The sequence below is a fragment of the Coloeus monedula genome, assembly GCF_965178545.1.
Source record: "Coloeus monedula genome assembly, chromosome: 4".
Taxonomy (NCBI): domain Eukaryota; kingdom Metazoa; phylum Chordata; class Aves; order Passeriformes; family Corvidae; genus Coloeus; species Coloeus monedula.
The window spans coordinates 60,713,724-60,730,049 of NC_138784.1; the positions used below are offsets into that span (position 1 = coordinate 60,713,724).

General features: G+C 35.3%; 1 protein-coding gene across 1 annotated transcript in view; it reads right to left on the minus strand.

Annotated features, from left to right (window-relative positions):
• Window positions 1-3,842: 3,842 nt before the first annotated feature.
• The window catches only part of TBC1D22A (TBC1 domain family member 22A), a 146,104-nt gene continuing 133,620 nt past the window's right edge, over window positions 3,843-16,326 (minus strand). Inside the window, exon 13 of the mRNA XM_082280294.1 lies at window positions 3,843-7,061. Within this exon, the coding sequence (XP_082136420.1) occupies window positions 6,933-7,061 (129 nt within the window). The 3' untranslated portion in view covers window positions 3,843-6,932. The remainder of the gene's footprint in view (window positions 7,062-16,326) is intronic.

A 16,326-nucleotide genomic window follows, 5' to 3' on the forward strand; every position in this document is an offset into this window, starting at 1 on the left:
TTGAACCCATTACTCCTTGTCCTGTCACTACAGTTCCTGATGAAGGGTCCTTCTCCAGTTTCCCAGTTGCTATGAGGTCTCCACACACCCTTCTCCAGGCTGAACAGCCCCAGCTCCCTCAGTCTGTCTTCATAGTGGAGGTGCTGTAGTCCCCTTATAAATTTCATGTCCCTCCTCTGGACTTGCTCCAAAAGTTCCATGTCCTTCATATGTTGGGGGCACCAGGACCTGGTTCTGGCACTTGGCACAGTCCAGGGGTGTACTCAGAGGCGATGGCACCTTGAAGGGCCTGAGATCAGCTCAGCTGGCTGGAGCCTGGTGCAAGTAACACCAAGGTTGTGGGTTCAGTCCTGAACAGGCCATTCATGTAAGAGCTGGACTTCAAGATCCTTGTGGGTCCTTTCCAACACAGAACCTTCTGTGGCCTGGAACTAAAGACTTGATTGTCTCCATTGGCTGGAAAAGGTGTGTGAGCAAAGCTCAGATGTAGATGTCTCTCCATTTCTGACATACTGTAAGACTGGGGAGATAATAACTTGCATAAATAAGCAAAGTTATTACTTAACCAACACTAAATCTTATGTTGTCCACTGACATCCCTCTGTCAGGACAAATATTTTGTGCTTAACTACATTTCGTGGGGAATGCTTGTTGGATTTGGGTACCCTTTGCAGGCTACAAGTATCAATTTAACTTAAATTGATATGAAAATTGTATAATATTATATATGCATATTATATAAAAATATATTCTTTCCAGAGCATTTCCATAATGAATACAAGTTTCCAAAACCAAACAGGTGTTCTTGGATGAAGAAAGATGGACTTTTTTTCTTATTATTCTTACATGGATAACAGAGACAATATTGTCCAGCATGATTTATTTGGAATAGCTATTACAACCCAGAGAATGACTGCACATGCAACAACAGGCTGGCCCTTACCATCAAAACATTCACATAAAGTTTCTTTACTAAGAATGTGATAGCTGCTTCACCTGAATGTGAAGAAGTCTGATGCCCTGTATTTGATGACAGCGATGAAAAGAAAAGTACTCCTTTTTAAAATTTATATAGAATTTTTCACTGATGCGATAACAGTAAAATATCTGGGGAAAAATATAACAGTAAAAATTTTCTTTACTGATATGCCAACTTTATTCATTTCTGCATGCAAAAACTGAATTATTTATTTGCATGAGGCAATTTATTCTATACAGTTGCAGCAAATACTTGTTGATGTCTTAGGAAAAGTTTTTACTTGCTCACATGAGTATAGGACTAAATTTCTTTCTCCAGATATATACTTCATTGTTAACAACAGTCTGAAAGTGCTTCTACAAGCATAGATTTGAGCTGGAGCTACAGATTTTTTTTTTTTTGACCACAAGAGATGAAAAGTTACAAAGTCTGTTCGCTGTTTGAATGACATTTTATGAGTGAGATAGCCATCTAACTATTGATAAGCCTGGGTATCTCATTACCTCCTGTGAGCTGTCATGACAGCTACGTATTTTTTGATTGAATGGGCTGGTAGCAGGAACTGTTCACTGGAAATCTCAGGTCTTTCTGGAGGAAGATGGAAATATATGAAAATACACAAGCTGAATTTCAAAAAAGCTCTATGTGAGAGACTGCATCCTGAGTTTGAGGATGAAGTTGTCTAAATGTCCCAAGAGGCGCATTTTCTCCTTTCTGGAAATCAGAAATTAATGGGAATAAAATTCTTCTATTCTCCCTGTTTGGTTTTGTTGGTTTGGGATTTTTTTCTTCTATTGCTCTAAATTTCAGAATGTTCTTCTTCCCATGAGGAGGATCTCTGAGTATGCACAGGTAAGTGATGGTTGGATAAGAAATTCCTGGAATAAAGTAGATTGGGTCCCCAAATCCAGATCTCACAGAAATCAGATCTCAGTCCTGAAGGATATGTAACAGGAAAATCAGAGAAATATGTATACTAAATCTTGATTGATTTGATAACAAAGACAGACCAACAGACATTGCAATAGACTTCTGCTAGAAATTTTGGCCATTTCTGACTTACCTTTGTAGACGATTGTGTACTAGGAACAAAATGAATACCATTGCTGTAGTTCAGACTTTTAAGCTTGTGCCTGGATCTTAAGTTTCCAAGCAGCTCCATCCATGCTGATTGCCATTTCAGACTTTATTTTCTCTGATGTGGAAGCTTGATTACAAGAACAAATGTGGAAGTCCAGTTCAAACAACTATGCACTGTGCACATTAATTCTCCTTTGGAAGCTTGTAGGAAATTCTTGTGGCCAAAAAAAAGCCCAAGTTTCAGAGCACCTGTCTCTGAGAGGCTTTCTGTAGTATCACATCTCTCAGCCTCTCATTTCTGGCATATGCATTGACTCTACTATGGGCTCCATATAGAAAACTTTGAAGTGTTAAAAGAGTCTTTGATATGGTGCCATAGCAATTTAATTATTTTCTCCCGTGCTGCCTCAGCTCCACTAAGCTTAAGGAATTAGATGGGATGCAAGATTTTAGCTTTAACTTATAAAAATGCAAATGATCTGGAATTAAATTGCTCAGGAACTTGACTCTCCATCATACACAAGTGATAAGAAGCACTTGAACTGCAGTTCTTTCCCATGGCACAGAATTCTGCCTGAGTGATCGCTGGACTGGGAGCTTTTCCACCTCACCTCCTCTTCCTATCTCCAAAGAATTTAATGTGCTACAAAATACTTATCTTCCACCCCACTCTGTTTTCAAGGAGGAAGTCACCTGAAGTACAGATCAGATTTTTAGAAAGTCCTTTCTGTTGTACTTCACATTTATATCCATGGAAAGTCCTCCATCTGCCCAGAATATCAGTTTTCCAGGGCTCCTTTTGCACAAGAAAATCCACAAACAAATAGCTTTCAGCTTTGTCTACCAGCACATACCTTGTGACACCTTGGGCCTTTACTCCACCTTCTTGATCTCTTCTGCTTTTGAAAAAACAATTTGAAAGATCTCCCATTGCTGATTTTATTCAGGATCTTCAGAGGATTATAGCAGATGAAGAAACACAAATTTTATTCAAGGTGAGAAACCAGCATGATTACAATTCATTGTCATTCAAGCGCATAACAGATAGATTGCATCTGCTTCCCTGCCTCTTCTCCCCTGAATGTGGTGTGGAGTTTTAAAGAGAGAAGTTACTGTCTTTGCCTTCCTCATACATTTTCTCACCAGACACACTGGATTATTGGAAGTGTCCCAGTAGCTTCCTTGACATAAGGGACTTGAGTGAGCTTCCTATATATATATATATATATATATATATATATATGTAAGTATGTATATGTATACAGGACATCTCCCCCTGATTGTTCATCTACTTCAATCATCTCAGTTTCCAGATCTTATTGACCCCATCACCTGTTTACTGTTTCCCCACTATGAGCTGAAGATTCCCCTTCTCCTGCACCCCCAGAGCCATAGTGAATTCTGTGCCTCCTCTGTTTGCTTTGCCCTGATATGCTCCACCTTCTCTTCATTTTAGTTCTGCTGTGGTGTCAAATCTATCGACATCTGCTTTTTCCAGAAAATGCTCAGTACCCTGCATGTACATGGTCTGTGCACAGACACACCCTTGGAACTTGCTTGTATTACCAACTTGCAAAACCTACAAGATACATGGGCAGAAATGTAACTGAGACCTGAGGTTCTGTTAAGGCATTTCCTCTTGTGATAAAGGCTTTTGAGGCTGTAAAACAGAAACACACCAAATCCATGCTTTGGCATAGGGTGCAACACATTTGAAGAAAACAATAAACAAAAGCTTCCCACTCTATATAGCACTTCATAAATATGTGTTTATTTCCTCTTCTTTCATCAGTTTTACAGTTTTAACCAGTGCCTCAGTGGTAATGTTTGTCAGAAGCATACAATGGAACTTCAGATTCTTCTACTCTGTAGTTATGAAATTAAAAACAAATTAACAGGCCTTTCCATACGGAACTGCGCCAAAAAATAATGAAACTAATTTATTATAGCATATTACAGAGTTACATAAGATTTCAACTTACATTTCTATCTTACTCCATGTACTGTATTTACACAGTTAACTAATTTATTATTTACATTTTTCAAATTCTGTAGTCATAAATCTTTTTATATTGTACATTCTAGTTTAAACTTTTATTACAGAAATTATTTAACATGCGTTTTAGACACTGCAATTACAATATTTCACATGAGTTCTAGGAAATTACTGCCTGGTTTCACTAGTGATGTGTCAAGATGCCTCCTTCATAAGAAAATACACATTACAAAGGAATTTTATAATATTCAGAATCTTGAATTTTGAAAAAGCTAAGTATATGGGATGTAATAATGATAATGCTATTTCCTTTTCTATGCAATATTTTGTTTGGAATGACATTTTACCTGAGATGTAAAATTGTTAAATGTGTGGGCTTTTGATAAAAATTTGAAATTTTACATAAATGTTGGCCTTCTGTTTACTGAGAACTATGCCTATCCATATAGATATATAAATTTTATTTATGTATCTATATCATATTTTCCAGAAAAGTCTATATCTACATAAATAAACACTGGTATTATACTAGGAAACTTCCCACTATCCTTAAAAAGCAATGTGCTCAAGTACAATATTCAACTTCTGACACAGACACAATAGTAAATGTGACCTCTAATGGTAATACTTCCTTCCAAGGGAAGTAAGAGGTACCTGTTGAATTTGGAAGACATGGCAGACAACTTATGTGGCCCCAATGATGGCAATTTTATATATCCAGTCCCAAAAATGTTATGCAGGAGCATCTGACACAGCAGACGACTTTGGGTCAACTTTCCATGTTACATGTAACTACCTAAATAATGTCTTAATAGAAAAAAGTTAATTATAGAAAACCCTTACAACAGTTAATGCTGTGTTGTCTTCTCTCGTTACAATAATATGCATTTCTATTAACAAATGATTGCAGATACTAAGTTTAAAGCAAATGGTCATAAATTTCATATTTCTTTTATTCTGTTACAGGTAGACACTGTTAGGCACAATATGACATTCTTTGTAAACATAAATTTTGATACATTAGACCACGAACTGAAGTTACAGAAAGCAGTACACAGACACGTAAGAAGCACAGATCCACTACACATTCCAGGCACAAATGCAGCCATCTGGGAGGCCTGACCCTGTATCCATCACAACTGAAACACCCAGCTGACACCAGCGGAAAAGAAATGCAATCTAACTGCCAAACACTCCTGCTTCTATTGAAATAATTATTTTTTTTCTCTTCTACCAAAGATTTCATATACTTTTAAAATATGGATGATCTCATAATCACATGTTGGTAAAAATGTATTTTACTTTATTTACCCTGAAACACCTAATTATTTTGAAGTCAATGTCAAGAACTAAGGCCCCTAAAGCAAGTAATGTAACTAATGCATTTAGAAAGCTTTCTTCAAAATATGTATCTACATATTTTTAACAAGTTGAAAATAATTTTCCAATAACAAGTCATATGAGAAAATCTCTTGAAGGTTTTTTATTTCCCAAACTTAGAAGTGCATTACACTTCCTGTGCAATGCTGTGCAACTCAAGAACCAAACTGAGGAATAGTAAGTCTGAACTTTTAACTGTATTGCTTATTGCAACTCTCACCCTTCATAACCTGTATGTGTATGGTAGGCACAAATTAATATGAGTTATTTACATCCAACAGAGAAAAATTAGAATTCTTACAATAAAATATTTCTTGAAAAAAAATAGTGCACTTAAATTATGCAAGTTTTAAGAAATTATTCAGTATCCCATGGTTATATGAAGAAATATTAATTTTAGTCTATTAACTCATAGAGGATTTTTGTTCTGCTAATGACCCACGAGCAATCTGAGTATACAGTTACTGTTATTGTTATTGGGAACTAGCTCTCTTCCTCTGAATGATCAGGAAAAAAAGGTATTAAATTATTTAACAAAAAAGCTTTGGAGAGATATATTAATTTTCCTTTTCTAACTTGCTAGAAATGGAGAATAAGGCAAAAACTGAGATAAAAATACATCTTGCTTTGTAAACCAAGCTTCTTAATACATTTCTTAAAAGTGAACTTTCATGCTGAAAAATTGCAAGGCCTTAAAAGAGAAATGCTAATTACTTTGACAAGACCATGCCTTCTGTTTAATTGGTTATTTTAAAGCACTCCAAAACATATTGAGAGGGATTTATTTTTAGTGTAATAGATGAGTCTTCAGCTTTAAGTAACTCCTTTTTATGGCTAAAAAGCTTCTATAGCATCCTTCAAGACTGAATAATGTTTAGAAAAATGCCACCAATTTCCATTACAGCCTTCTATATTCTTATATTATGGAAGTATTCTAACCTAATTCCATAGAAAAACAACAGATGGTGTGCTAATATCTTTTGAGTGTCTTTTGAGTTATAACCAGACCTTAAAACACAGGTCTTGCTGTCTCATATGGTCTTTATGATCATAGAAAAGTCCTTTTTTGCCACTCAAAGCAGATAAATTTCACTGACCAAAACTGGCTGATAAAGTAATGGCAGGTGACACAGAAGTAATGACAAAATCATCCCATAAGTAGTTTTAAGTCTAAAGTACATAGAAAAATTGTTTAACATAAATTAGACTACAATTCTTCTATTTAGAGAAGGGGAAAAAAGAAGAAAAGTATGTCATAAGACTTCTGAACTCATTTTTCATGCTGAGCAAAAAAATTCACTTTTAAGTTCATTCAGTGCTCAATATCCTGCTTTGTCCACTTCTTTGGTATTCTGTTCTCATTCTGAAAATTCTAACAGAATTTTAATGGTCATCTTACTTCAAACAAAAGAGCAATGAGCTGAAAGCACAACCAGAACAACAGATGCCATAATACTGCAGAACACGTTGGTTCTAATGGTTTCTGTCTCTTTATATTCATTTCTTGTAATGATTGGGGGCATCCGCAAATGCAAACTTCAGTCTGTAGGCCTCTGCTAGGAGTACACTGATGTCTTCATTTCCCCAGTGTACTGTGGGCAAATTCTGCAAAAATATCAGTAACTCCTAATTGGGGGAAAAAAAAAAAACAAAACGAAATAAATATATTTTTTCAAATAGCAGTGTAGTAACTATGTATTACTTATACAATGATCATTTACTAGCAATCACTCATGTAGCACCTCAGTATCCCAAACAAACCTGACATCCCCTTAGGTTTAGTGACTTTTGCAGAGATAACTTGATATTCAACCTTTCAGTTCAGAAACCTGCTATTAATTGTAGCTGAAATATCTTTATTTGCTAGATAATTTTTTTTGAGAAAAATAATGTGTTATTTCCTATTCAAATTATTTTTATGCTCCAGGGCATGAAGTTATACTGTTAGACACATTTTCAAAGTTATGGACGATTGCCAAGTCTGGGATTCTCTCACACCAATGCAAAGATAAGCTACTTCTCTATTTATACATGAAGAATTAGGAAATAAATTATTATTTCCATCAGTTGCAGTCAACTCCCACCTCAATTCTTAGCCCTGATTTCCCACTCTCTACTGGTTTCTGATCCCCAAATATTTTCTTGTGGATCAGCTTTTCCTCTTTCTCATATTAGGTTTAGGCAAAATTCACTTCCAAGAAGCTGAAGCCCAGAAACAGAGGTAACAAGAAGCTCACTGGGACAGTGCCTCCATGTTCAGTTCTGATGAACATGCACCAAAATCCACCATGATCCTCACCAGCACAAAGCCTCAAATCCTCATCTGTGGGCTGAAACCTGCCAGCTTTGAGAGGACTCTTTGGAAGATTAGCTACCACAAATTGTCTCCTGATTTCATGCAAATGACAATCTTTATAAGGCTCATAATTTGACCAAACTCAGGAAGTTAGTTTGTTCTTTAAAAAAAAATGGTGACCCATAAGGTCAAATGTGATGTAAAAACCACCCTAAGCCAACTTTGAAGTTCATGTTTGAAAATTTCCATAGAGCAGATCACCTGTCTCATGCTTTTAATTGTTTTGATAAGCTGTGGCAAAACAGCAAAAGAGAAGTTTTGGATGAGTCACAAGAAAACGAATGTGAATTTTTATGATGGGAGGTATAAGGCAATCTTAGGAATAAGTGAAGTTGTTAAGCCTGCTTGTATCTCCTAGGTGCTCTATTTTTGCAGAAAAAAATGCAGACTATTCATGCACATTTGTATACGTGCCTATGTATTTGTGAGGATGTGCATGTGTATATTTTTGTGTGAATATGTTTGTTAAGGTTTATTCTAAAGATCAGAAATACGTGAACGGGAATGCAATTAAAACCACAGCCATCATCTTCTTATAAGTCAGAATGCTGCAGTATCATGTATAAGTACCCAGGGAAATGATTCTTCTTCATAAGAGTCTTAAATTTCCTTGTTCCCCCTTCTCCCTCCTCTGCACCTACTTTCATAGAAGATGGCTGTAGGAGCCCTTAGCAAGGATTCAGTGATTTTAGGAAACAGCCAGGAACAGAAATTAACATTAAATGATTTCTTTGTGTTTGTGAGAAAATTATTTTGACTTCATCTATTTCACAGTCTTGCTATACTGGTTCTTGTAATATGAAAAGAGAAAGGATAGAAGCTGAGCAGTACTGTATATTTAATTATGAATAATAAGTAGTAATACAACAGAGTTAGCATGAGAATGTCTCTATTACACTTGAGAGAACACATTTTTAATAAAATATTGTACAATTGTCAAAATCCCACTCTTTTTTTAAAATTTCTATGTACTTATTTGACAGTTATGCTGATAACTGTAATTAATAAATTAGCAGTAGAGAGTAGGAGGGTTGTGTGGAGGGATCATAAATGCCTACCTCCATGAAAGTTCTTTTCTCCTTTTACAAAAGTAAGTTTCAAGCAGCCCTAAGACATAGCAATTAATTCAGTGAGTTCTGTGAAATTACCTCTTTTACTATTTGTAGTCTCAAGACTTTTCTGAGTCAGACTTCTGGTGCAAACTATTCATATTGTTGGAGCAGTGTTTTGGTTTTCTTTTGGGCTTTGGTTTTCTTTGGACTTTGGAACATCCAAAGACTACAGCTTCAATATCCATACTATATGAAATGTAACATATAGCTCAAATCTGAAATAGGACTGTTAATTACAAACTAGTTGAATACTTCTTCCATTATCTCCAAATTTGATAATAATTTTCATCAGAATTAAATGTATCAATAAATGGCAGAGTAATACATTGACTGTCCAAGTCCATTTCTGTTTGAGTGGGCCTTTTGCCACTGTTCCCAAGGGAAAAGACCGAAGTCTAAGACTGATCTTGACTAGTGAATATGTGTTATAAATCCAAGTAAAGTAACTGGGCAAAGACATACTACTTGTATGATCGTCTAAAGATACGGCTTATCTTCCTGTAGTCTATTACAGAGCTTCAAAACTTGCTCAGATAGAAATAAAATTTACATCTTCTTAAAAATAAAGTAAAAGTTGGCAAAAAATTTATTAAGAAAATGTCATTTTCTTTAAATAAGAAAATTTTGTTTTTCTTTAACTGCTTAAGAAAATCATGCTGCATATGGAGCATTCTTTGGAACAAGGAAACTACTATAAAGAAACAATAAAAAACCCCTAAGCAAAGTCTTTGGATTTTAAGAAATGTACAAACATACACTTCTTAATATTTATAAGACCACATGAGAAGTTTGTCTAAAACTGCTCAATTCAGCATTTTACAGTTAAAAAAAAAAAGCAAGGATTACTGCAAGTGACTCAAGCCTACTAATTTCTTTTCAATTATCATTCTTTTTTTTTTTTTGCCAACAGATAAACAGGAACTACTAGGTTGCATGTGCAAATAAGGCATGCATGCTACCTGCTTAGATTCATTTTCCTATCCACACCAGTGTTAAAATATGAGGCACTCTTTGAAAAATGATGAATCATAATGTGAATTAATAGTTACCATTAAAAACTTGTAGGTGATAAACTGCCTGGTCTATTTCAGAAGAAAACTGAGTCTGAAAATCAATATTTGTAAAATATTCCTGGAAGAATTTTGTTTTCTGCTTAATTTAAATGGTATTTTGATGACACCTGGCCAAAGAATCAGGGCAGCCGGTAGATCATCATCAGGTCTGGGGTTTCCAAAATCCCAGTCCAATGTTTGTTTATATTTTGGCTGTATCAACAAAAAATATGGTCAAAATTATATCCTTTGAATTTGGCAATTAGAGTGCCCTGTTTTTCCTCTCTTACTGAGAGGAACAGACATTTTAATCCCTTGAACTGGGGCCCATCTGCACAGCCCAGCCTGCCAGCACAGCTTCAGCCCGGTCTATTTGTGGTGTTTGCTCTCTCACGCCACACACCACGGAAAGGCATCTCCATCCTCCCTCCCTCCTTGCCAGCCAAGCAGAGGAAGATCAAGGTATCACTTGTATTTGCTCCTGCCCCCACCAAGCACAAAAAGTGAAGCGATTTTAGTCACAGTGTTACTACCATGGTTTCGGGGCTGCAGCTGATGTCACAGGACAGTGTGAGAAATCTGGAATTTTTTAGCAGCAAGAAGGAAGGATAAGGCAGGATGTAAGAGCAGTTCTACATACAGGGCTTGGAAAGAAGAAAAGAGGTGTCAAGAAGCAATAGTAACAAGTAGAAGCTAACTTGTCATACAAAGCTAACTTGTCATAAGAAAACAATCCTTTTCAATGAGGGTGCTTGAGCAGCTTGCCAGGGAAACTGAGAATTTGTCCACTGGGATTTCCACAACTCTCCTGGCAAACCCCTGAACAGGCTGCTTGAGCTCTGATGCTAGCCTGGCTTGCAGCAGCAACTTGCACAATGAACCTCCCTTCCACAGTGAAATCTTCCAGTGTTTTATTTTTTAAAGGACATGGGCTTAATTAGAAAAGAAATCCAAAAGTGCAACAAAAAGACCTGCTAAACATTTACCATTTTAGACCATTTCAAGAACCTAATAAAGGTATGTTTCCTAACAAGTAGAAATATGTATTTTTCATTTGTATTTGAAGGATATAGGGGGCTGTGTAGCAGAGTTGCTGGGTGAGACTATGAATAGATTAAAAATCTACATATCAAAATGACTTTTAAGTATAGCAAAAGATCTGAACATAAACTACATACTAGCCTTTGAGATTTCTGGTTTATACTGAAGTATTTAAACCACAATTCTGAAATAATTCTTCAGTACATTTGAAATTCAACATTTTTGTTACCAAACAAAAATCTTATATTTCATAGAATTTCACTCATTGTATTTCCACGGCTTTAACTGCATTTGGATTTACATGATACTTTACAAATGTGTTTGTAAAATATGCTAAAACACTTTATATATAGCATATTCAACTATACTACTATAGATAAAGTATTTTTAAATACTTAGAAGCAGCTATATAGAGTGAAATTTTAGAGTAAATGTAATTTCAAAATGTAATTTTTCTCAGATAATTAACATGTATTCTAAAACTATTCATCTTGTAGTTAAGACAAGACAGTGGTAAATATGCTGGAAGTGCTGTGGTATAAAAGCACCTCTAGTTGTGTGAAGAGTAAAAGTATGAGGTCTATGTTTTGCACACCACAACAGTAAGAGTAATACTGCAGGTTAAGCAATGGCTGTTGTCAGATACAAAATTATTCTTGAGGGAAAAAACTGTTATCCCACAAGATCCAATACACATATCTACAATAAAATACCAGACTACCAGATAGACAGCTCAAAAAGGTGATTTCCAAAGCCCTTATTCCTCAGTTTCCCCTAAAATCAAAAAGGTCAAGGTCTGCTCCTTGTAGACTAAATCAAAACTGAATATTAATAAAATTTCACAAAATATATTTTTAATAATTATTACAGAGTTATCCAGCCTCTTTCTCCTCACTGAGATTATAACCCAGTGAAATCTCAGCATATTAAAACAATCCTTAAAAACCCCAAACCCAGAGCAAAGAAAGCAAATTTTATCATGTTTTGAAATCTCACTCATTATCAAATCTCCTTACAGTATAATGTCTGCTATAATCCCGTTAATAAATACAATTTTTAGCATAAGATTGGGCAATAATATTGGTTATTTGGCAATGGCTGTCTGTAGTTGTTATGCTATCTATTGTCACCCCTACTCTGACTCCATATGTGGATCTTGGAGGAAGGAACATCAAAACCAACCATAGAAAAATAACAGGTTGATACTTTACAAAACATAAATATGTTATTCTAGTGAGTAGAACACTAAGGTGTCTTCTGTGCTAATCAAAGCAATATATTTACCTTGAAAATTCATAGTTTTTGTCTGTGTGAGTTATTGACAAAGTTCAATTGCAAGGGTTTTTTTTTTTTTAATAGAAGAAACTTGACATAAAAACCAGTAATAGTGCTTTCATTTTAGATAATATAAAATGGCAGTAACTAAAGTTAAAATCAAACTTGAACATACTGTGGATGTTAATAGAGTTAGTTTTAGTGTCAAAACTGAGAACCAGTCTATTAATTTAACAAATAAAGACCCTCCTAAAATGCAGTACTTTTCTATGGGAGTTGTTAATCCTTCCTGCTGTTAACTGCAATGTAATAATGGTCTGAGTACCCCTGGTCTACAACAGCTCTATTTTATACTGATAGGCAGAACTTACAATCTTAATATATTTTATGATCATAAACTTTTCAATATTATACTTTAGGACTGCATATAAGTAACTTAAAGGTAAATTAAATTTATATATAATCTTCAATGATTTGATAAGAAAATGCTAACCACTGTATTTTTAATAAGAGCTGTACCTATTACACATTATGAACACATATAAAACACTGCAAAATTGATGCTGGCAACTTGATTAAATGGACCCTTTATGAGAGTTATTTTTACTTTCTGAAGTTTTATTTGAAATCCCAGAACATAGCACCTACTTTTAAAGAACTAATGAGGCGAAATTCTACTAAAATTTATTTAGAGTAATTATTGAGACAACCTAAGTAGGAAACCAAATATTACAAGGGAAAAAAAAAAGCTAATTAATCTTTTTAGATAATAGAAAAGAGAAATAAAAGCTATGCATACATTAAAAAAAATCTAAACGTTTTTATGGTTTCATGGGAAATTGCATAATGTTGCACCAGAGGTAGAGCTGGATGATGATTCATACTTTATTTTGCAACCAGATGCAACCACTACACAGACAAAAGAAATCCTTAATAGAGAGACTATTTAATTCCTATTTCTTTTACAAAATTCTTTTTCACTTGATTGCATTTGGGTTTGTCAAGTGTGAAAGGATGGTTAGTGCCAAGTGGGCCTCCCCTCCGTGGCCTCGGTCCCTTTCCCTGCACTATGGAGCAGACAGACAGATGTGCCAGGGCTACGGTGCCTCCGACCCTCTAAGAGCTGCAGTGACCAGGCTGGCAAGGTGCTGTGCCATGTTAACCTCTAATCCTCTTCCCAGATATTTAGGATGAAGGATACCTGCTGCTTTGGGACTCAGCCAAGCTCACTACAAATCCTCCCCCTCCAGCCTGCTATCAAAGCAGTAACTGCACTAGCTGGTGACATGAAAGCACAGGTCCAGCACACACTGCAGAGCCTGGATGACCTTGATCAGCTGCCTTAGTGCTACTTTTTTCTTCTCTCTGCCCCTTGCTGTTGAAATGATAGTGGACCAAATCAATAGGGCTCTAGCTCTGAGACAAATTCTCTTTTCTTTCTTGAGTACTGTTTCTCCTCTTGCAATGTGCTCAGTAATATTCCCTATTCTGCTGCCTCTTCTTACTTCTCCAGATGTCTCCACCTGCTACATGGAGTTGCAAATAATGAGCTCTATTTCTGGAGTTCTGTGCATCTTATTAATTACCTGTGTCTCAGAGTCAGAGAAAACATTTCTTTCTGGTTGGGCACAGCTGGAATTGAGAATACTAAGATTTCAAAATGTAATATTAAAAAGATAGTAGGAATAGGTCACCTACTGCGGCTTAAGAAATATTTGCTGCAGATATGGGTTAAGAGGCATAAGTGGACCTAGATCCTTCAGTGGTACAGTTGAGTGCCTGTGCTGCTTCCTGAGCATGGAAAGCACATGGCAGCAATGGCTGAGATAGCACAGAACAGTCCCTTTTAGATACTGGATGCAGCAATGCCTTCCTCATTCCTGTAACTTCAAAGACTATGGATGAACCGAAACTCTGACAAGCACAAATGGGAAGCACTGGTTTATCTATGCCAAGTGTTAAGAGCATTGAAATCTGCACTGGATGCAGTCTGAAGGATTTAAGAAATGCATTCTTGACCAGTCATAAATCAGTGTCACTCAAGAACTTCCACCTGGAATGTGAAAGTTTAGAGGAAAAAAACAAGAGTCAAAAAACCCCAACCCAAGTATTTGCTGAAATACTGTAACATTAAACTTCCTAAATTCAATGCTAAATTTGATTTTTTTCTTGTACATTCCTTTATTGTGCATTACTTATATTATGCACCTAGAATTCCTTGAAAGGAACATTAATTAGTTCAATCAGTCTTATACATCTTAATTTTGACCTTTTTTTCACACACCATGACATCTCAATCAACAGACCACAGCATACAGAACTCTGAAAAAGTAGGAATCTAACTACAGAGAAAAAATGTTATTCAGAATTCTAACTAGACTTGTTGCATCTTAAAATGAATACTTAAAAAAAAAATCTAAATAGCTTAAAGATTAATTTCTTCTGCGACCAGCTTACATTCAGCACCTCAAGGACACAGTGATTCTCAACAAGTATATATTTTTTTATCCTTTGAGTCAAATATAGTATAAATAGATATACATATATATATTCTTTGATTCAAATATATATTGTAATTTTTCATTTCCACTGATCAATCCCCATTACTCTTATGAAAACATAAAGAAGTATGCTATTCTTATAATTAATTTAATATTCCTAGTAAGAACTTCATAGAAACACACCTTAACATCCTGAAAATGAAAGTTTATGGAAAGTTGATGGTTTTATCATTTCTCTTTCATGTTTTTCTTTTCATGACTACGGAGGAAGATTCCAGGACTCAGCATACTAAAATAGCAATTAAAGTCCTGTTTCATCCAGTATGGATCACTTACACAAGTCATTAGCAACCTTAATTGCTAATCATAAAATATGTGGTTCTAAAGGACTATGTCAGAGGAGCTGTGCTTAGCTTCAGCTCACTTAGCTGAACAGAAGATTTACATCTTCATTTTCAAGGGTATTGGTTAAAAAGTACATTAAAGGACCACATCTCAACTGGTACTACAGGTAGTCTTATTTCCTTGGTCTCAAATAAAAACCAAATCCACAAGTAATCTCCATCCCTAAAACGGGAATCAAATTTGCATGCTAGGTCTTTTTCTCAACTAAACTTACTATCCACACATTATTATCTCAAGTTTATAAGACAAGGAGTTAAAATCAAAGCAAGCATTGCCACAGAACCTAAAGGATTTAAGGTCCCTTCCATCCCAAATCGTTCTATGATTCTATGATACTCAAACACTGATCTAAATTCATACTTAAATTGGACAGTCAAACAAAAACAGTCCTAGGTTCTTTCTCACACTTAAACTAGAGAAAACAGAACTTCTGTTTTACATATCTCATATAAAAACTGAGTGTCTCAAGAAGCACCCAGGAAAGATTCACAGTTGACAGAGCAGTTCCAATAGAGTTGAAAGTTCCAATTGGTAGAGCTCAGAACAGAACAGTCCTGAAGCACTCTGATTACAATTTTTGCCATATTTTTAAATGAAATACTGTTATATTGATGGTATTTGGAGATATGTGTACCAAAATATAAATCATAACAAATAAATAATAAAAAGCCCAAGTTTGTAATTTACCACTAGTTCCATCCAAAACACAACAAATAAAGGAGAGCAGATGTAACTCTCCAGAGTACAAAAATGTCATGAAGATCAGTTGTCATTCTATTAAAAGAAAATCCAAACAGAACTCATCCAAACATAGAATGTACTGTACCAATTAAGACTGCAGCAATTATGGCAGAACTTAATTCCTGAAATGACTTACCAATGAGTAAGTTACCACATTCTATCTATTTTTTCCTGCAGTCAAGCAAGATCAAAATATTTCTATAGCAGATTCCAAGAGAAAATTTACAATTCTGCCTATCCATGAAGTCCATATGCTAACCACTCTTCTTGGTTTGGTTTTCCTGACCATAATTTGGCAATGCATTTTAAGTGGGACAATTTCTACAGCTACACGTTCACACATATTTCATTCCCATATCTACAATGACTTAGATTTTAACACTGTAGTATGAATAGCTAAAAGCTCAG